At 37.0% G+C, this 23598-nt stretch overlaps 1 protein-coding gene across 2 annotated transcripts in view; it reads right to left on the bottom strand.

Annotated features, from left to right (window-relative positions):
* Positions 1 to 23598, bottom strand: part of SESTD1 (SEC14 and spectrin domain containing 1) — a 143110-nt gene that overhangs the window by 24184 nt on the left and 95328 nt on the right. For both annotated transcript variants that reach the window (XM_077883277.1, XM_077883276.1), the window contains exons 10-13: positions 16567 to 16689; positions 7804 to 7998; positions 7170 to 7284; positions 5581 to 5740 (exon numbers count right to left, since the gene is read on the bottom strand). In XM_077883277.1, the coding sequence (XP_077739403.1) occupies positions 5581 to 5740; positions 7170 to 7284; positions 7804 to 7998; positions 16567 to 16689 (593 nt within the window). The remainder of the gene's footprint in view (positions 1 to 5580; positions 5741 to 7169; positions 7285 to 7803; positions 7999 to 16566; positions 16690 to 23598) is intronic.

The raw sequence follows: 23598 nt of genomic DNA, 5'->3' as shown, positions 1-23598 counted from the left end.
AGCTGATTGGAAAGATAGAAAGAGATGGAGTACTTCCAAATTCGTTCTATGAGGCCAGCATCACCTTAATTCCAAAACCAGACAAAGACCCCACCAAAAAGGAGAATTACAGACCAATATCCCTGATGAACATGGATGCAAAAATTCTCAACAAGGTACTAGCCAATCAGATCCAACAGTACATTAAGAAAATTGTTCACCAGGACCAAGTAGGATTTATCCCTGGGACACAAGGCTGGTTCAACACTCGTAAAACAATCAATGTGATTCATCATATCAGCAAGAGAAAAACCAAGAACCATATGATCCTCTCATTAGATGCAGAGAAAGCATTTGACAAAATACAGCATCCATTCCTGATCAAAACTCTTCAGAGTAAACAGAGGGAACATTCCTCGACATCTTAAAAGGCATCTACGAAAAGCCCACAGCAAATATCATTCTCAATGGGGAAGCACTGGGAGCCTTTCCCCTAAGATCAGGAACAAGACCTGGATGTCCACTCTCACCACTGCTATTCAAGCATAGTACTGGAAGTCCTAGCCTCAGCAGACAACAAAAAGACATTAAAGGCATTCAAACTTGCAAAGAAGAAGTCAAACCCTCCCTCTTCGCCGATGACATGATACTCTACATAGAAAACCCAAAAACATCCACCCCAAGATTGCTAGAACTCATACAGCAATTTGGTAGCATGGCAGGATACAAAATCAATGCCCAGAAATCCGTGGCATTTCTATACACTAACAATAAGACTGAGGAAAGAGAAATTAAGGAGTCAATTCCATTTAGAATTGCACCCAAAAGCATAAGATACCTAGGAACAAACCTAACCAAAGAGGTAAAGGATCTATACCCTAAAAACTATAGAACACTTCTGAAAGAAATTCAGGAAGACACAAAGAGATGGAAAAATATTCCATGTTCATGGATTGGCAGAATTAATATTGTGAAAATGTCAATGTTACCCAGGGCAATTTACACGTTTAATCCAATCCCTATCAAAATACCATGGACTTTCTTCAGAGAGTTAGAACAAATTATTTTAAGATTTGTGTGGAATCAGAAAAGACCCCGAATAGCCAGGGGAATTTTAAAAAAGAAAACCATATCTGGGGGCATCACAATGCCAGATTTCGGGTTGTACTACAAAGCTGTGGTCATCAAGACAGTGTGGTACTGGCACAAAAACAGACACATAGATCAGTGGAACAGAATAGAGAACCCAGAAGTGGACCCTCAACTTTATGGTCAACTAATATTCAATAAAGGAGGGAACACTATCCATTGGAAGAAAGACAGTCTCTTCAATAAATTGTGCTGGGAAAATTGGACATCCACATGCAGAAGAATGAAACTAGACCACTCTCTTTCACCATACACAAAGATAAACTCAAAATGGATGAAAGATCTAAATGTGAGAGAAGATTCCATCAAAATCCTAGAGGAGAACACAGGCAACACCCTTTTTGAACTCGGCTACAGTAACTTCTTGCAAGATACATCCACTAAGGCAAAAGAAACAAAAACAAAAATGAACTATTGGGACTTCATCAAGATAAGAAGCTTTTGCACAGCAAAGGATACAGTCAACAAAACTCAAAGACAACCTACAGAATGGGAGAAGATATTTGCAAATGACGTATCAGATAAAGGGCTAGTTTCCAAGATCTATAAAGAACGTATTAAACTCAACAGCAAAGAAACAAACAATCCAATCATGAAATGGGCAAAAGACATGAACAGAAATCTCAGAGGAAGACATACACATGGCCAACAATCACATGAGAAAATGCTCCACATCACTGGCCATCAGGGAAATACAAATCAAAACCACAATGAGATGCCGCCTCACACCAGTGAGAATGGGGAAAATTAACAAGGCAGGAAACCACAAATGTTGGAAAGGATGCGGAGAAAAGGGAACCCTCTTACACTGTTGGTGGGAATGTGAACTGGTGCAGCCACTCTGGAAATCTGTGTGGAGGTTCCTCAAAGAGTTAAAAATAGACCTGCCCTACAGCCCGGCAATTGCACTGTTGGGGATTTACCCCAAAGATAGAGATGCAATGAAATGCCGGGACACCTGCACCCCAATGTTTCTAGCAGCAATGTCCACGATAGCCACACTGTGGAAGGAGCCTCGGTGTCCATCGAAAGATGAATGGATAAAGAAGATGTGGTTTATGCATACAATGGACTATTCCTCAGCCATTAGAAACGACAAATACCCACCATTTGCTTCGATGTGGATGGAACTGGAGGGTATTATGCTGAGTGAAGTAAGTCAATCGGAGAAGGACAAACATTATATGTTCTCATTCATTTGGGGAATATAAATAATAGTGAAAGGGAATATAAGGGAAGGGAGAAGAAACGTGTGGGAAATATCAGAATGGGAGACAGAACATAAAGACTTCTAACTCTGGGAAACGAACTAGGTGTGGTGGAAGGCAAGGAGGGCGGGGGGTGGGGGTGAATGGGTGACAGGCACTGAGGGGGGCATTTGACGGGATGAGCACTGGGTGTTATTCTGTATGTTGGTAAATTGAACACCAATAAAAAATAAATTTATTTAAAAAAAATAGAAAATAGGGATCCCTGGGTGGTGCAGTGGTTTGGCACCTGCCTTTGGCCCAGGGCACGATCCTGGAGACCCGGGATCGAATCCCACATCGGGCTCCCGGTGCATGGAGCCTGCTTCTCCCTCTGCCTATGTCTCTGCCTCTCTCTCTCTCTCTCTCTCTCTCTGTGACTATCATAAATAAATAAAAAAATTAAAAAAATAAAAATAAAAAATAAAAAAATAGAAAATAAATAAAAGGGCATTTTAAATAAAGTTCACAAATAAAAAGTTAACTTTTCATTATATTACATTACCCAAAGTAATATCTAATTTTGAATTTTAAAAAAACTACTCCGTATTTGTTCCAAAGAAGAAAAAAACTTATTGATCTCTAGGTGAAGACAGACACAATTCAGAGTAATTTAAAATTTTACTGTGGTCGGCCATGTATAATAAACATATTGAACTTTTAAGGTGACTTGAACTAATTTAGCTCTGATCCATTCTCTTTGTTCCCATGCAATTCACTATACTTTAGATGGAAGGGGGAATCACTACAATCCCAAACATCAATGACCAGTTACCCTGGAGGCACTAAGCTCCACTACAGTCACTGTTCTTAAAGAAGCTACATAGAAACCATTGTCACAAGGCTATTTTTTAATAAGAATGCCCTTCATAAAAAGCCCGTAACATACTACTAAAATGAACTTGGTTAAAGTAATTCTACAAGGCTAAACGGAAGTGAGGATAAGAATTTTTTAAATCTGAAGCTAAACAATAATCTAAGACACTTAAACGATGATGATATCATAGATATTAATGCAAGTGTTGGATAATGTGTTTGAGAAGTATTAAGACATGGTCTCAACTATTAAGTTGGTTTCATTTTGGGCAGTAGACTTCTAAACAAACAATGTGGTGAGTGTTACCATGGATGTATGTAAAGAGTTCTAGAAGCAGGAAGGAACAAGTTGACTAATATGCCTTAAAAATCTAAAAAGCCTTCTAACAGTAAATATCCCTGAGTCTTGAAGAATAAGCAGTAATCCATCAGGTAGAAAATGAAGAAAGAAGTATTCTAAGTCACAGATTCATGAAACAGCACGATGCATTCAGGAAAGTAAAAAAACCGTTTCTGCATGGGAAAGTTGCAGGATATTAGATTATGTAGGGTTGAATTATGAAGGGTCTCCTACATTATTTCAAGGAGACTGAACATCTGAGAAAACAGGAAATCACTGAGTGTGATTTTTTTGATTAGATAAGTACTTTACAATAATTATTCTTATGTACAACAGACTAGAGAGGATCAAGGCCAGAGGTAAATAAAAGAGATTTTAAATAGAAAATGTTCAGAATTCAGAGACAGCAGAACTTAGACATTTGATCAGGCTATACAAGATTAGGAAGAGTACAGATTTTAGGATAAATCCCAAATTTGGTAGCTGATAGTAATTTCAACCTAGACAGAAAATTAAGAGAGCAAGTATCTGGACATACCAGGTTTGAGGAATGTGTGGAACATCCACCTAGAGATACTAAGTAGGCCAAGTATAATTATGGGTCCAAAGCACAGGACAGGGGTCTGGGTCAGAACCATATATACTTAATCACAATCAAATAAAAGAAAGTCATTCAAGTAGTGAGACTGTGCAGGGAGAACACACAGAGTAAGAGGATCTGGCTTCAAAACCAACCCTGAAAGAGTGCAATTAGCTAGAAGACAAGAAACCAGTGAAGAAAACTGAGAAGAAAGAGATTGCCAGGATCATGAGGGTATTTCCAAAAGACAAGGTCATCAGAAAGTCTCAAGAGAGTTTCAAGAAGTTATATCCAAAGCTATTTAGCATAATCAAGCAATGTGAAGACCAAAAATACTACCTGGATTTTGAACAAGATCAAGCATTATTCCATAGTAATTACAAAGTCACTGGTGACTTCAGTAAGAGCAAGTTCAGTGAAATGGTGAGGGCAGAAGTCAGACTGAGGAGGGCTGAAAAGTAAGTGGGAGGCAGTGAGAAATAATAGTATGATTGTACCTTCATATGACCTTCAAATGACCTGGCTGTTAGAGAGGAGATTCTATGGCTAGAAGGTAAGAAAGGGTTGACAAAGAAAGTATATGCATGTGTGTTTTGTTTTTTAATAAGAGAAATTTAAGCATTTAAATGAGAAGCAGAAATCAGAGTAGAGAATGAGAGAACACAGGGAAGACATAAGGGTGCGTGGCTTATTAAGAACAGGGGTATAGCATCCTTTGTGATTAGAATAAAATAACAAAATGGGTGAGTTTGCATGTGAGCCTAGAAGGAATTTCTGCCTAATGAGTATCTTCTCTGTGATGCAGAGATTGTTTCCATGAGGTTTTGCTGATGACCCTAAAATTTCTAAGTGTGCAAAAATTTCCTACAACTGTGCTACACTGTTTTACTTTCATATATTAATTTAATCCTTTACTTTGTAATGCTTTCCAGTTGCTATTTCAAATTGAATTTTCAAAGAATCCTTTAAATTCCCAGCTCTCCATGAAATAAAGCTAAATAGCCTCTTACCCAGAGTCTGTTGTCTAATCCTTTCAAGCAAATAGGAGTACAATGGGAGTGTGACAATCTGTGAGTTGGAAGTTTAGATGAAGAAACTGATCAATGCAGATAGCACATTTAATAGCAACTCTAAACCAGATGAAAATGGAAGAGCAAAATTCTCCCAAAAAGTGTTTTCTTAAAAGATGAAAGAGTCATACACTATACTGGAGATATGGAATGTGAAGTACTTAGGGAGTAAACTGAAATTTTACCACAGAATAAAAATGGTAAAAGTTCCATTAACTGGACAAATTATCATTATTTGTTAGTACAATTACATACAATAATAATTACATCCACTAAAACCTACTACATACCTACTATATAACAGATTAGAACTTGTATTTTGTATAGAAAACATCTATCACTTCCTATTTTAATATTATGTTATTTTAACAAAAATCAACATTAACAGTCAAACTTTGCCTTTGTTTCCTAAGCTGCATATCTTCCATCACTCCTTGTATGTGGTCCACATTTTCTTTATTTTCAATGGTTACATCCTTTCCGTAGGCCCAGGATGCCTGATTGGAGATCTGATCCAGAAGTCCTTGACCTTTTTCACGTAAACCTTGTAATCCTACATCTAAAACAAAAGTTCCTAGATTTAATCTCTTAAACAAAGAAGGTGCTTCCCCACCCTCAAGTAAATCCTCTCAGCAGATATTGTACTTGTCTTCCAAGAATGACAGCTTTGTACCTTAAACTACCTTGGGATGGGGTTCTCTGAACACTTTAAGCAATAAACATCTTTATAAATGTGGTGCAAATTGGAGCTTCCTCTCATGCAAAATTCTACCTAAAGAGAATTTCCACTGATGACAATTATTTTTGAAAACTGAAAAAAGAAGAAAGTATGGGAATTTCTATTTGATTAGTAAGATTTTTCAACTTGTTTTGCTGTGCTTTTACGTAGTCCAATTTTTAGGAAAACATGGCAAACATTTTGTTCAAAATAATGTATGAGTTACAAGACTTCAAAGTATTCGAGCAATTTATTATCACTGTGAAAAAGGATGCTGAGTATTTTGAGTTCAGGCATCTTCCAGCTTACACCTAATGAGAAGTAATATTTAGGATAGATTTACAATACTCCAAACCAGACAAGCAAACGAATTTTTTTTCTTTTTTAAACAAGTATGGCTCCAGAAAACTTCTGACACTATGAAATAAATTGCATTTGGCAAATTAAATACAAAATATGTACTATTCCTATCATGTGTTGAAATAACAAAGCTGCAAACAAGTAAAATGCCCATATAAACATGATTTTTCAAACCCATTCTCTCAAATCCTTTTCAATAATTAACTAATTGGCTTCGATCACGTGTCACCATTTTCTACTGAATCTGTCTTAGGTTTCTGCTTCATCACCTCCATTCCCTTCTGCCCTTTTATCCCACCCAGAACAACCCTCACTTCCCATTTGTACATCCACTATCTCCTCTCCAGTCATGACCTAGGGAAATTCACTGTATTTCCTTCCTACTGTAATAAAATGTAAAAGGCCTTGGTGTCAAGTAAAATGGGATCATCCTCTCCTTGGGAGAGTAGGTATCCTTGGCAATATTCCCAGTTTGGAGAAACAAATGCACAGAACCAAACCGACTATTTATTCACAAGGTTAGGATATAGCAACAACAAAAATCATTGCATAAAACACAGTTTGGGGCATACAGGGTTTATCACAGAACACTCCACAGCTAATTACAGCTTATGCATGCACTACAAATAACTGTTCATACTATATGCAAGACATAGCACCTGTAGATATAGCTGGGTAAAAAGGAAGGCTAAAGGCCCAATGAAGGAAGGGTGACTGACCATCAATGAAAAATAAAAATTTTAGCATGTACTACATCCTTCAAGTGAATAAAACCTATTTTACACTAATTTTTTCTGTGTTTCCTATAAATAATTATAATTAGTTCAGTATAAGTTGACTTGTCTAACCACAGTAATGATATTTCTAAAAAAAGAACCCTTATGTTTCAGCATTTTTAAAATCTGCTTACCAACACTTTTCAGCTTCTCTTCAAGCAGTTTTAAAGTCTGCTGAATCGATGCTCCATCAGCTGGTGCTACATCTACGCACAACATCCCTAATAAGCCATCCAACTGCTGAGACAACTAAAGCAGAGGGACACCAAAGAGATAACCCTGATGTAATCAGCATCTAAAGTGTTTAATGATTAATGAGGTTTATATCTAATGAGGTTATCACAATTACACTTGAAAAAAGACTATGCTGTTAAAAGACAAGGACGAATAATTAGAATACATGTTATCTGAAAAGACAGAAAACAGATGCATGCACCAGGAAGACAAAGATTTATATCCAGGTCAGCAGAATGTAAAAAAGTACTGAAACTTCCATTTCAATCTACGTTATAAAGCATAAACAGAGAAACAGTCCAGATGAAATATATCTACTAGGTTGGAAGACTATTTTGACAAAAAAGGCTTAGCATGCAAAATGACTTAAAAATTAAAAATTTTTTAAAAATCAAAGACTTTTATCATCTCCCCACGAGAAAATTATTTTATTCCAGAAAAATAATTAGGAGACATGCAAACCTGCAAAAATTATGTGCAGATAAGTGTTCAGATCATTTGAAGAACAGAAAAGCAATGAGAGTAGACACTTACATCTTGGGCAACACCGTGAAATTCAAGAGCAGCTTGCAAGAGATTTTGTCTAAATTCCAGCTGACTGGCCTGTCGATAGCAAACATCACTAAGTTGTTGCTGCAATGACTTCAGTTCCACAAGGTCTTCCTCATCCCCAGCATTTAGGAGTGCTGCAATTTGCTGATTAAGTTCCACATATACTGCAAACCATTCCTATAACAGACATGTTGTAAATTAAGGATCAAATCGGCTCCCGAAGAACTACATTACATTTTATCATTTCTCCAGATAGACTCAGTAACATACATGATAATCTTCTTAGGCAAAATTATTAAAGTGAGGATAAGAAGTCCCAACCCCCGGAACTCACTCCTGTCAAGGTCATTATCTATCCTATATCCTCATTCCGGTCATCTAAATATTTCCTTTCCTTTCTCATTCTACCTGAAACCTTTCCACCCTCAGAGAAAACTATTACCAGACCATTTCTTCTCCCTTACTCTCAAAACCCACATCCCCTTTAGAGTGTATGCTGTCAGACAACATCCTTCCAACCTTTCCATTACACACCCACATCCAGAGAGTTTGGCAAAGGTCATGGTCCCCCTCTCTGGGCCAGCCTTCCCACAGACTCCCACCGTAACGCATCCACCCAGCACTCTTAACTCTGTCCCTATTCCCTCCTTACTTCCAACCATCCTGCCCCCACACCACCTCAACTATCTATTCTAACAGATACACATTCTTGTCATAATCATATACTACTATATAGTTCCCCAATCTTAACTTCAAGAATGGCATTCTCTAACCACCAGCTACTGACTCTCCCATTCATACCATTTAGGACACTCAATCCTACAACCCATGAGACTGCCCAATCCAGTGACCGGCTTGTTTTAAGGTCCAGCACTAAAGACTCCCATGTCCTCACTTCTGCCTTGGTCAAGCTATAACCACTTCCCAGAGCATAATCCATGCTCATGCCCCGCTCTCTTCTTTCCATCCAATCCACCTGTCAAGACCTCAGACCTGGTTTCTCTACCTACTGTATACCTACACCAGGGTAACAACATGGCTAGATAATAGCAACTATGCAAATAGCGGTCTTTTTAAAGTTATAGTATATATAAATATATATACTCTATATATCTATATAAAAATATATAAAGTATATATAAGTAACCTCAAATAGGCCTTTAGCAATCCTACATTTCTCTAGAAGGTTTATTTTCCCATTCTCCTGATTATTAGGTTTCTTCACTCCTTAAATCTCCAACTTTCTTTCCCTCTCTCTCTTCATTCTCAGCCAAAAATCTAACTTCTTAATTCACTAGGAAGCAAAGAGAAGAGAACTCTCTCATCTTCTCACTGACACATCTATGACCCTCCCTCTTTCTGCAGACCTGTGCTTTGCCCTCCCTATTAAAATAGTGGATGAACTGTCCCTGCTTCTAAGGCGGTCACTTCACTTGCACTCTCTGTCCTCTGTTCCTACATGAGGCTTTGCTCTTGCACTTATCTTCTCTCTCCCATCAATTCATTCTTTTCAATTGGATTATTTCTACCAGTATACAAATAACTTACAGTATCTTACATTAAAAAACAAGAATACTCTTAAGATGTGTACTTCATATATATACATACATACATATATATATGTTGCTGTATATAAATTAAACTTCAATTAAAAAAAGAAACTCAAGACCAAGACCATCTAATACTCACTCTATCTTCTCATTTCCCAACCCCTCTTAAATCCATTCTAATCAGGATTTTTGTCCTTCCTGCTCTTACCAAATTCTCATTCTTTATCTTACTTGGGGCTCTCAGCTGAGTTTCACAAAGGTGACCACTTTCTCTTTAGAATCCCTTTTTCTCTTCTTTTCTCAGACACAACAGCTCCTCTGCTAGCCCTTCTGCTTCTTGCCCTCTAAATTTAGAGATGACCTGGGGTTCAGTTTTCCAAAAGTTCTTTTCTTCTAAATCAATATTCTTTGGGTTTGGGTGAGTTCATCTAGTCCCATACCTTTACATAACATTTATATGCTGATAATTCCCACATTAATATCCTCACCTTGTCCCCTCTCCTGAACCCGACAGTGATAACCAACCTGCATTTGGATATTAGACATCTAAAATTTAACCTGCCCTCCAAAGCTACTAATTCCATAGCCTCCCAACCTGCTTCTCTCCCAGTCTTCCCAATCTTAAGAATAGCTAAGGCCAAACACCTGATTCCTCCAAGAGCAAGTCTTGCTGGCTCAACCTCAGGATCCTGACAACTTCTCATTACAACTGCTGCCTCCATTCTATTAGTCTCCTGTCTTCCTATTTCGTTGTTTGGCCCTACTCCTTATTCTCCATATGGTAGCCAGTGATCTTTTAAAAACATAAATCAGTTCTCTGCCCAAAAACCCCTCCAATGATTTCACATAACATTTAAATAAATGTCAAGTTCCCTGTTGTGGGCTTAGCAGACATTTGGCCTGACTCCCCCAGAAACACAGTTTTGTGTGACTCCTTGCCTTGCTCACTGCACTGCAACATAGCAACATACCTGCTAGTTCTTTACCATGGCGAGTAAGTTTCTGCCTACAGCGGTTTTACTTCTGTGTCCTCAATCTGAACTGCCTTTTGCTTGAATTCCTCCTTCCTATCATTTCAAGGTTTCTGACTGATGTGATCTCCTCAGAGATGCCTTTCCTAAAAGCCTTGCCTCACCTGCTCCCCATTCCCTTTTTCCCAATATGAAGTTCCATTTTATAAGCTAGTGCTACATACCCAAGAGTCTAGAACATCACATGAATTTAGCATGTGCTCAATTAATATGCACTGAATGAACATATAAAACACTTTATATTAGACACTGTAGATTAGCTGACATTAAATTAAGCAGGTAACAGGTACTGCTCTAAAGGTGGTCTGTGCCCTGTACCTAAAACTTGGGCTTCTCTAATTTGTCATACTGTTTTATTGCTTGAACTACTATGAAATCTTTTAATATTATTATATAGATAATGTAGTCAGATGTAGCAAAAAGAATAATGGGTTTGAAAGATGGACTCAAGGTCGGTCTTTGCTCCTTACAAAGGGTATGATCTTCATTAAGTCACTTATCTCTCAGAACCAGTTTCTTTCTTTATAGCAATGATTTTTCAACTGGGGGTTATTTTGCTTCATAGAGAACATTTTGCAATATCCAAAAACATTTTTGGCTGTCACAACTGAGAGGGTGCAATGCTAATGCATTTAGTGGGGAGAGGCCAGTGATGCAGCTAAATTACCCTATAATGCAAAAGGACAGCCCCTACAACAAAGATCTATCTGGCCCAAAGTGTCAACAGAACCAATGTTGAAAACCCTGTTCCATACAACAGTGATAATATTATCTGTCTTACCTATCTTATTGGTTATTATATAAATTTAATCACATAACACTGTGTGTAGGGATCCCTGGGTGGCGCAGCGGTTTGGCGCCTGCCTTTGGCCCAAGACGAGATCCTGGAGACCCGGGATCGAATCCCACATCGGGCTCCCGGTGCATGGAGCCTGCTTCTCCCTCTGCCTGTGTCTCTGCCTCTCTCTCTCTCTGTGACTATCATGAATAAATAAATAAAATCTTTAAAAAAAAAAAAAAAAAAAACACTGTGTGTAAAATACTTTTGAAACCACATAGTGATCATAAAAATTAATGGAGGTGGATTTAAAGCAGAAAATACTACTTGAGAAAAATATCATAGTAGTGTTCTAAAACATAAAGGCATCTGGGCACTTGGGTGGCTCAGTTGATTAAGCATCTGCCTTCAGCTCAGATCATTTGCATGGGGCTCCTTGCTCAGCAGGGAGCCTTGCTTCTCCTTCTCCCTGCCACCCCTCCCCCCACTTATGCTCTAATAAATAAAATCTTTAAAGATAAAAAATAAATAAAATAGAAAGGGATCCCCCAGTCTTCTCTATAGTACTTGTAAATTTAGCTAATGCTCTAAACAAATAGATCCAATTCTTTGAAGAAGTAACAGTAATGATTCAGAAAAAAAGAGTAAACTAAAAATTAACATCCTGGGTTAGTATGTCTTAAGAGTGAGAACTATCTATGTGATATTACCAGGGGTGCTTACTAAAAATACATAAGCTTCACCCCTGACCTATTAAATCAGTCTGTTGGCTCTGCCAACAGTCAGTTTAACAATCACTTCAGGTGACTCCTCCTTAGGACCACTAAGGTTTAAGGACAATCATCCTGGAGTTGATTTTTTTCCTAGTCTGAACTTGTAAAATAAAGGCCAATGTAACCAGAACAAGGATGCAAACAATTTAAGAACTAATATTTTTCTTGAAATTAGCACCTGAAATTAAAGATGCTCACATTAGGAACTGACGTTATCCTAAAGAAATAATCAGTTTCACTGGGATGTAAGGAAAAAAAAAATCTGGTGTGCAGAGACTCTTTTTCCTCTTTCTCTCCCTCTTTCTCTTTTCAAGTTAATCACATGTTTCTTCCCAGGAAATAGGAGAATATAAAATTTATAGAACCTTAGGCAGACAGGCTGCATTCAGTTCAGTTTGGGCATCCTCTGGCCTACCTTTTATGGACATTTAACTGCACAGAAAAAAAAAATCAATTCCAAGATATGTAATTTAGATTTAGATGGTTGGTAAGAAATGAGCTTGAATGCTCATATATTAGGACAGAGGTAGTCATCAGGATTGACAGTGGAATTATGGGGGAGTTGGTGGTAATGCACAGCTGGTGAAATAATGGCTATTTATACTTACACCAAGAAATAGGAATCCCAGTCTAGGAGGAAAGAAACACTGCCAGCTCACTTAAGGCTAATATGTTCGGGAGAGATGAGTGTTGGCTCTTCATGTGTATCTGTTTTGCTGCTTACTATTAGGCACGACACAACAGTGTTCTCTTTGAAGACCAAAAGTCAGCATTGTGAGATGGGAGATACAAACAGAATGCTACAGCTTCAGAAATTTATACTTCTACACATTCCTATGAGGTGCTTTTCCTAACAGTCACCTACCTCAAACAAAAAGATAAAATATGATTATCAAACTAAAACAATTTAAAATGTATTTTATTTTATTTTAATTTTTAATTTATTTATTTATGATAGTCACACAGAGAGAGAGAGAGAGAGGCAGAGACATAGGCAGAGGGAGAAGCAGGCTCCATGCACCGGGAGCCTGACATGGGATTTGATCCCGGGTCTCCAGGATCGCGCCCTGGGCCAAAGGCAGGCGCTAAAATGCTACGCCACCCAGGGATCCCTAAAATGTATTTTAAATTACTATAATCATTTTCTTATACCTTAATATTTTTTGTTGTGCTTACCTCATATTAAAAAAATAAACTTCCTATTGACATTTCTTGAAAAAGAACTACATATTAGTAAGATTTTCATTTTCTGTATATTAATACTAAATAAATTCTAATAAATTTAGATTTATTTTTAGCTTTATAAATTATGCTTTTATGAAGAATCTAAAATGCAATATTTGACAGTGATTTAATAAAAATGGTATGTTAATTTCTACCCTTATTAAGCAATCAATATGCTAGAAATTTGTCCTAATTTCATTAAGACCTGAAGAATTCCAATATATGCTTTAACGTGTTGGCTCTTATTTACAAAGAGAAAAGAAAGCTTTTAATAACATATTAGAACATCATAAGCTAATATACTTATCCTGCATCAAACCACCTATTCTCAAGGTGACAGCGTAGTGCCACCTATTGGTTAAAACAATGCAATTCTCATTTGTAAACCCAGAATGAAAAATTTCAAACTATTCAAAAGTGGAAAGAACAGTATAATGAACTCCATGTGCCATCCATCTTCAATAACTATCAACTCGTGGCCAATCCTGTTTCTTCTATACTCTCACCCAATTTGTGCCACCTCCCAATTTTGACACTGAATATCATACATCATTTAGAGAAACGAGATTCATAGTAAGTCATCAATGTTTCTTTTCTTTGAGCACCATTCTTTGAACGTAAACATCAATATATGTGGTGCGTGTGTCCTCAAGTATTAAGAGTACAGGAATGAAAAAAAAGAACTATCTTAAGCATATCCATGAAAACTTAGTAGCTTTCTCTGAGAGTGAGCTAGTAAGCAAGTAAGACAGAGAGAGAGACATAGAAAGGGGGAGAGAAAGAGAAATAGAGAGGAAAAAGAATTTCATGACTATAAAGAGATAGATGTTTCAACCTAGCCCAACTACCCATTGATCGAAAAGTGTTCTCTCCCAGTTTGTTCATGTATAAAAATAAGGTGATGGTTTTAGAAGAAATCTAGAAGATCCTTTCCAATTCAAAAAGTTCTGACATTTTATTCTGATTTCACAATAGAAGTAAATTTAAACACACGGAGCTATCCATAAGCTATTGGTTTCTTTAAAATGATTTTCAAACTTTATAAAAATACAAAACAAAAACTTAAACATAATCTCTATATATATCATTTGTAACTTCTTCCATACTATATCCATTATAAAATGTGCTTTTCAATTTCTTTTATGAACTTCTTTATAACAGGTATACAATCCAACTTCTAAGTATAATTATTCCTCTTGACATCTTTAAAAATAATAAAATATAGATAAATCCCACCTTTGGGACCCTCATGCGTCATATACCTTTACCGAACGGACTTCGGGGGGTACTTTCATAACTAATTCCTCTAGATGAAGTCTAGAATGTTCCACAGCAAATACTGTTTTTAAGAATCAAAAAGGGGGGATCCCTGGGTGGCGCAGCGGTTTGGCGCCTGCCTTTGGCCCAGGGCGCGATTCTGGAGACCGGGGATCAAATCCCACATCGGGCTCCCGGTGCATGGAGCCTGCTTCTCCCTCTGCCTGTGTCTCTGCCTCTCTCTCTTTCTCTCTGTGTGACTATCATAAATAAATAAAAATTAAAAAAAAAATTAAAAAAGAAAAAGAACCAAAAAGGGGGACAAATCATAGGATATAGTTATACTGTAGTGACATGCTCCAGAATAATCCACAGGGTTTAAATAAGCCAAAGTCAATATCAAAAATATCAATAGAATTAAATTATTTAAGAAGTACCAAGAGGGGTGCCTGGGTGGCTCAGCCAAGCTTTGACTCTTGATTTCAGCTCAGGTCACAATCTCAGGGTGGCGAGATGGAGCCCTGCTTGCAGCTCCACGCTAGGCATGGAGCCTGCTTAAGATTCTTTCTCCCTCTACCTTCCTCCTCCCCTCTCCCTCCCCAGCAATCAATTTCTTACAAGTACTAATCAGACAAGACAATATATACACTATCTTTATATAATTCCAAATCCAAATCTTGTGATACCTCTTCTATATTATTCTCTCAGCTAGATTACAGTGCATATTTTTATCTGCCAATATTGCAGATTATTAAAGCTGATTTGGGAATATTATAAAGAAAACAATATAAGGAACTAAACAGAATGATAAATATTAAATAGGAAAATAGTAATGTTAGATATTGTTAAATATATCTTTAGTAAAAAAACAAATGATACTTGGTCAACAATTCAAATTTATTCCTGAGAAAAGTATATTCAACATTTATTTTTAATGTCATTTAGTTAAAATATATATTTGTTAATACTATCCAACTTCTAATTACCACTTCAACTAGGGAAGTTGAAAAGGAAAGAAAAAAATTAGATGTTCAGATAATCCATTAATCTCATCCGGGCAGAGTTTAAAGTTACAATTAATCAATTTTTAAGTTCTCTATTATTGTGCATTTAGATCCTAGTGATCAGGATGCATGTTATAGTCATCCCTGAATACATGATCTTTTTTCCCAATTAACACATTAATCCAATCAGTGTCTTCTGATCACTTGGATTTGGTTTTCTTGGAGGGGAAGACTGGCTTCTTTTATTACTTATTTAGAGGAAAGGTGTTCTATTCTTCATATTATATGCAAGGTTGAATGCTGTGTGTGTGCATGTAAACTCATCAATTTTTTAAGACATAATTTAAAGAGGTAGAAATTAATGAATTTCAAGTTTATTTTTCCACTTTTCTAGTCAACTTATTTAAATTACTACAAGAAATAATATGACTTGGGGGAGAAAAGGGGTGAACTAATTGATCCACAAAGTGGATGATCACTTTCTAAATAATGAAGAGTTAACTATAACAAAGTAAGAGCTTAACATATATCAATTTTCTCCATACACAAGTTAAACTCTCTTGAACAACTATTATCTGCCTATACTAATTCTATTCTAATTTTAGAACTATGATTTAACATCCCCTTCAGTTACAAACAGAAGCCCTTAAATGCACAAAGGATGGAAAGTTTTCCTGCACCCTTTGCACTCACACTCCATCAGTTGTGATTAATGCAACAAATGTGGAATTACTTACTCTCAGGCATAAATTGTACCATACATTCCCTAATAAAGCAGGGACGTCCCAGGTCTTCCTCTGAGGATTTAAGGATCATAATTTCTGTCTCAGAACAACAGACAATGGTTCTGTTTTTGTACTATCACTCTTTATTCTGTCATTGTAATTTGTAAAATTTCACATGAATTTTGTTTCTATAAAAATATATAATTAAACTGTATTGGAACCAAAAGCAAAACAAAACATACAAACTAAGTGGTCAAATACACTTTACGGCCTCTAAATATTAAATGTACTATCTTTGTATCTCTATAAAAAAGTTTATAGCAACTGGACCCTCAGTACCACACACGCTACTAATTATGCACAGTAGTAACAGCACTGAAACTTGCAGAGGAAAAGCACTCACACTGTGCTGACTCTCAATTTCTTCGTGTTTCTGCTGTAGGGCCTGGGAGGCCCGGATGGAGTCTCCAATCCCCCACTGGGCTCGAAGTTGTTCTGATCCAGGCCCCTCAAGCCAGTTCACAACCTATAAATGAAAGTTGAGACAAAATCTTAAAATAATCAAAAGCTTTTCAAACATTCCATTTTTTTCCTCCCAAAGCTCTTCAGCTATTTTTAAATTCTTTAAATTCCATTGTAAAGGCAGTAAATGATTCTTTTAGAACTATGTGGCTATAATCTGACTTTTCTGAAACCAAAATTGAAAGAAGGTACACTGTAGCACCTTAGGCTTTCAGCTCTCTGATCATCTGCCAGGCTAAAAGAAATATGGAATGTTTCCATAAAAGAGGATTAAAAATTAACTTATGATGATAAGAAAATAAGAGAACTATAGGATTTTGAGTTGGAATGGACATTAGAAATGACATTGGTCAAATTTCTTATCTAACACTTAAGGAAATTGAATTTCAGAGATTAACTGACTTGCCCAAGGTAATATAATCCATTATTAAAAACCCAGAACTAAAAGCCATGTATCCAGACTCATAGCCAAATGTTCTTCTCAAAGTACTGATAAAACTAAATGAATTAAGTAAATTAATAATACAAAGTTAAAATGTTATTTTTCGTCACTCTGAAAATGACAAACTGCAGAATTATACTACTACATTACCCTTCTATGGGTCTTAGGATGAAATAAACATGCAGACCCACAGACCATCTGAAGTCCCACTGGCACCACTCAGTAGGATATAAAGTGAGGAACTACAGTTTGCCAGAGCAGCATCAGGCATTTTTCTTCTGCTAAGTCCCTATATGGGACAGATTTGAGGGACACTCTGGCATCAAAACCCCACAGCCCACACTGCTCATGCACACTATAAAAGTTCTCAATTCAAGGATGCTCAAAGTTGTGCCTTCCATCAAATATTAATAGTTCTCCCACTCTTGATCCAGAGTAATTTTTACTATAAAAGCAATAGTTAACATTCCAAGTTTTAGAGGTTACAGAACTAGACAGTTACGCAAAGATCAAAGTCTCATGCAGGAAGAGTTCTGTTAAACTCTTTACCCACAAACATACACATACACACGTACACACACACACACACTTACTACATGGACACAGTGAAGTAAGTTTTTTTTAAAGATTTTATTTATTTATTCATGAGAGACAGAGAGAGAGAGAGAGAGAGAGAGAGAGAGGCAGAGACACAGGCAGAGGGAGAAGCAGGCTCCATGCAGGGAGCCCAACGTGGGACTCAATCCCGGGTCTCCAGGATCACATCCCGGGCCGAAGGTGGCACTAAACTGCCGAGCCACCCAGGCTGCCCCACAGTGAAGTAATTTTAACAGAAAAAATACTATCAAGTTTTACCTGTTACTAAATTAAAATAAGAAATTCAATAGCAGATGCACGGTTATGCCCTAAATGTAAACTTAGGGTAGTTCCTAAGAAGTGAATGAGGGTGTCTCCATAGCATAATATTACAGACCCAGGGGACAGACAGGCTTATCTTAGAACTTTATAACAAAGTATTACAGATATACTGCATTCATCAATGTTTTACAGTTTTCAGAGTATAGGTCTTTTACCTTTTTGGTTAAGTTTATTCCTAGGTATTTTGTTTCTGGTGCAACTGTAAATGGAATTGTAGTCTTAATTTCACTTTATGCTTCTTCATTATTGTGTATAGGAATACGACAGATTTCTGTAGGCTGATTTTGTATCCTGCAACTTTACTGAATTCATTTAACAGTTCTAGTAGTTTTTCAGGGGAATCCTTAGGGTTTTCTACATATAGTATCATGTTATCTGCAAATAGTGAGAATTTTACTTCTTCCTTAACTCGGACGCCTTTCATTTCTTTTTCCTGACAAAGTACAACATTCATTTATGATAAAAATCCTCAACGAAGTAATGAGAAAGGCCACATATAAAAAAAAACCTACAACCAAAATTATACTCAGTGGAAAAACTGAGAGATTTTCCCTTAAGGTCAGGAACCAGACAAGGATGTGACTCTGAATACTTTTTTTTTTTTTTTTAATTTTTATTTATTCATGATAGTAACAGAGAGAGAGAGGCAGAGACACAGGCAGAGGGAGAAGCAGGCTCCATGCACCGGCAGCCCGACGTGGGACTCGATCCCGGGTCTCCAGGATCGCGTCCTGGGCCAAAGGCAGGCGCCAAACCGCTGCACCACCCAGGGATCCCGACTCTGAATACTTTTATTCAACATAGTACTGGTAGTCTTAGCCAACATAGTTTTGGTGTTGTACTTTGTCAAATGCTTTCTCTGTATCTACTGAAATGATCATATAGTTTTTATCCTTTCTCTCATTGATGTGTCCACTCTTTATAGTTTGTCTCACATCTGCATTTTTATAGTAAGATCCCTGAGTTTCTTAAGGAAGTCCCTTAGTGTTTTATTCAACATTTTTTCAAATGGAAATAAAAATGGGGCTCCTGGGGGGTTCAGTAGGTTAAGTGTCTGGCTTGGGTTCAGGTTGTGATCTCAGGGTCCTGGGAACAAGCCCCATGTTGGGAATCCCTGCTCAGTAGGGAGCCTACTTCTCCCTCTCCCTGTGCCCCTCCCCCTACTCGTGCTCACGCGCTCTAATAAATAAAATCTTTGAAAAAAATGAAAAAATGGAAACAAAAAGTATAAATTTTAAAGAAGCTTATGTAAACATTTTGAAACCATTTTCCATTTCTTTTGTTTTTTTTTTTTTAAGATTTTATTTATTCATTAGAGACAGAGAGAGACAGAGAAAGAGGCAGAGACACAGACAGAGGGAGAAGCAGGCTCCATGCAGGGAGCCTGATGTGGGACTCGATCCCAGGACTCCAGGATACTTAACCAACTGTGCCAACCAGGCACCCTAGCTTTTAAGTATTTTAAACAAGATAATTACTTCACTAGAAATACCTAATTCTAAAACTAAGAGTGGAATGAAAGCATCTCAAAAGTGTTTAAGTAATTAAATATGTGTTATATGTTACTTTTTAAAAACTAAAATATTATTTAAACATTTAAGCTTTGATTTTAGAATATTCTACAAACAAGATAAGCAGGTTAATATAAATCATGATACCTGGGGAAAAACAACTCATTAGCATTGAACTTTCAAAGAGTCATAAATTTAAAAGTAAATTTTCAATAAAGCGAAGACATACTCTTGGTGAAAAAAAAATCAGTTTCATAGTCAAGTACACATATAGTTAATGCATGCTGAAAGTAGCTTTCCTTAGTGTGCAATATCAGTAATGTAGACACAGTAAATGTATGACTATTTCTAATAAAAATGATGCAAACTGAGGCTGATGCCCCAGTAAGCAAGTCTATTTAAATGCATTAATGATGGTAGTTTGCCAAACTAGGCTATAAAACTTCATTTTAATCAGGACATCTTGCTCAATCTGAATGTTAACTTACTGCAAAAGCAGTTTCATGCCCAATCCATACCGATGTGACCCGCTCAAATGGTTATTTATATGCAAAGTATAACCTTGGAGATCGCTCTTAAAATCTACCATGAAAATATTTGCAGAGGTCAAAAATGCATGATGTAACTATACAACATTCTTTGTATTAGAAATTAGCCAGGCTAATTTCTAAAGACTTATGAAAGTATATCTGGAAGAATGTGGGGTCAAACCAGGCAGAAGAACATGTTAAGCAAATGTCAAGCACTTGACCTGAAGAAAGAATTGGGGAAACAAGGAGCGTAGCCTTGAGCTGTATACTTAGGCAACTCAGAATGTATCCTGTTTTGCATCTATATGATTCCTTTCTACAAAGGAAGAAAAGCACATGGATGATTCTAGAAATAACATTTGCAATGCTGGTTGTAATTACTGCCAGAGTAAATAATAACAACACAATTTTTCAGTCAAGTGGCATCCTCTCCTACCTAGAAGCACATGAAAATCTAATTTTTAAATGCAGCAGTAGCAGCAGCATAGAGAACCTCTACATACCACATGAACTCTAACGCCATTGATTTAAAACTGTGGGGAATAAATGATAATTTTAATGGTTATTACTTATCATATAGTTTATCTATTAGAGCTATTGATTTTTTTTTTTTTTTTTAAGATTTGTTTGAGGGAAAGAGAAAAATGCCAGCAGGGGGAGAGGAAGAAGGAGAATCTTCAAGCAGAATCCTTGTTGAGCACTAAGATCATAATCTGAGCCAAAATCAAGAGTCAGATGCTCAATGAACTGAGTCACCCAGGTACCCCTGATTTCTCTTTTATTATGGTTTCAGTGATAAGACAGTAAAAAAGAAACCTGGAAAGATTCAGTATTTACTAATTTACTATAAGCCATGATAATCAACTTTATGATTATCTTTACATAAACAAAAATTGTTTTCATTTGCCCCAAATTTGCAAGACTGAAGACAGTGCGGTTTATGCTCTGTGGATGCTAACATGATCGATACACATTACTAAATAGCTAAATTTAAGTAATCATTCTAGTAAGGGAAATAGATCTATGCCTAAAATGAGACCTTTGTAAAAGAGAGAACAGGAACCATTACAGGATGATTAATGTTCTAACCCACTAATGTGTAACACTCAAAGACAATCAATTATAATAAGGGTCATCTGTTCTTTTTATTAATTTTTTTCTAAAGATTTTATTTATTTGAAAGAAAGCATGCATGAGGGAGAACAAGAGTGAGCATGAGCAGCGGGAGGGGCAAAGAGACAGGGAGAAGCAGATTCCCCACTGAGCAGAGAGCCCCAGGACTCCAAGATCATGACCTGAGCTGAAGGAAGACACTTAACCTACTGAGTCACCCAAGCGTCCCCAGGCTATTTGTTTTTAACAATAATCTCATTGCCTATTATCACTATCATAAATACCATCATTATCATCTCCCTTCTCTAGTTTCTTTATTCAAGTAAGCTGGTCCATCATTTAAAAAATGCATTTGCCAATACATTAACTCCTTTGCCACTCTTTCTTTCTTTTTATTATACTCACTGATCCCATGTAGAAAGGCATAAATGCTGGATGAATCCCATCACCCACATTCTTTTTACCCGCACCTCAAACATCCAGCCATGAATTGATAAAGTCACACAACAAGCCAGAAAGTCTCCAGCATAAATCCAAGATCAACATTACCAAAAAATACAGCTACGTTTTCAATCCCCACCAAGAAAACTGAATCTTCTCTACTTTCATTTTAACTTCATCCTCTTCAATCACTACCACTCACCCCACCTTCAAACCTGGACCACTAAGCAGATGACTTTTCTCTTACTTTACAGAAAAAAAGAACGTTTCACATAGGAACCCCTTCCTCTTCATGTCTGACTTACACACGGAAGCACCTTTGGATACATCCTACCCACTATTCCTATTACGGAGTTCTCTCTATTCCATTCTCATCTCATGTTAATCAACAATACCCTCTGGAATCCATTTACTTCTACATTGTCAGGAACTTGACAGTATTAACTATCCATCCTCTCCTGTATATTCAATCCCTCCTTCCAAATAGATACTTCCCACTGGGCTTTAAACCTCTTACAGTTTTCCCTGTTACTTTAAAAAGAAAAACAAACAAACAAAAAATTATACCTGACCCCTGTTGCGGGCTGAGTTGTTTCCCCCCACCCAAATCCATATGTTGAAGTGCTAACCCTCAGTACTTCAGAATGTAGTCCTATTTACCTGAAGATAGTCTTTAAAGAGGCAATTAAACTAAGGTTGAAAATTTAAAAAATAAATGAGATTGTTGGAGTAGGCCCTAATCTGCCTCGTGTTCTGAAAAGGAGAGGAAATTTGGACATAGACAGGTACAAAGGAAAATAATGTAAAGATACAGAAAGAAGATAGGGGTATCAGAAGCAAGAATCTGTTCCAGATTCTTCCATCACTGCCTTCAGAAGGAATTAAGCCTGCTAATACCTTGATCTTAGACTTTTAGCCTTTAGAACCACAGAAAAATCAGTTTCTATTGTTGAAGCCACCCAGGCTGTGGTACTTCATTATAGCAGCCTTGGCAAACTAATATGGGCAAAAGATGCAGAGAAAGGGAGAACCCTCTTACACTACTGGTGGGAATGCAAACTGGTGTAGCCACTCTGGAGAACAGTATGGAGGTTCTTCAAAATATTAAAAATAGAACTACCCTATGATCCAGCAATCGCCCTACTAGGTATTTACCCAAAGAATACCAACATAGTAATCTGAAGGGTTACAGGCACTCCAATGTTTACAGCAGCTGTATCATCAAACTATGAAGAGAACCCAAATATCCACTGACAGATGAATGGATAAAGAAGATGTGGTACAGGGGCATCCTGAGTGGCTCAGTTGGTTAAACATCTGCCTCTGGTTCAGGTCATGATCCCAGGGCCCTGGGATAGAGCCTCACGTAGGGCTCCTTGCTCTGTGGGGAGCCTGCTTCTTCCTCTTCCTCTGCTCCTCCCCCTGACTCGTGCTCTCTAAGTAAGTAAAATCTTAAAAAAAAAAAAAAAAAAAAAGTGATATATATTATCAGCCATCAAATATTACTCAGCCATCAAAAAGAATGAAAGCGTGCCATTTGCAATAGCATGGATAGAGCCAGAGTGTATCACACTAAGTGAAGTAAGTCAGTGGAGAAAGACAAATATCATATGATCTCACTTATAGGTGGAATTTAAGAAACAAAACAGATAAACATATGGGAAGGGGGAAGTGAAAAAAAAGGAGAGAGGGAAACAAGCCATAAGAGCCTCTTAATGATAAAGAACAAACTGAGGGTTGATGGAAGGAGGTGGGTAGAGGATGGGCTCAATGGGTGATGGGTATTAAAGAGGACACTTGTGATGAGCACTGGATGTTGTATATTAGTGATGAATCACTGAATTCTACTCCAGAAACCAATATTGCACTGTATATTCTGTATATTAACTACCTAAAATTAAGATTTAAAAAAATTCAACATGTCTAAAACCAAACTCATGATTTTCCATACCCTTTTC

The sequence above is a fragment of the Canis aureus genome, chromosome 34 (genome assembly GCF_053574225.1).
Source record: "Canis aureus isolate CA01 chromosome 34, VMU_Caureus_v.1.0, whole genome shotgun sequence".
NCBI lineage: Eukaryota > Metazoa > Chordata > Mammalia > Carnivora > Canidae > Canis > Canis aureus.
The sequence above is the reverse complement of the archived record's forward strand: the minus strand, read 5'-3'. Positions and strand labels throughout refer to the sequence as shown.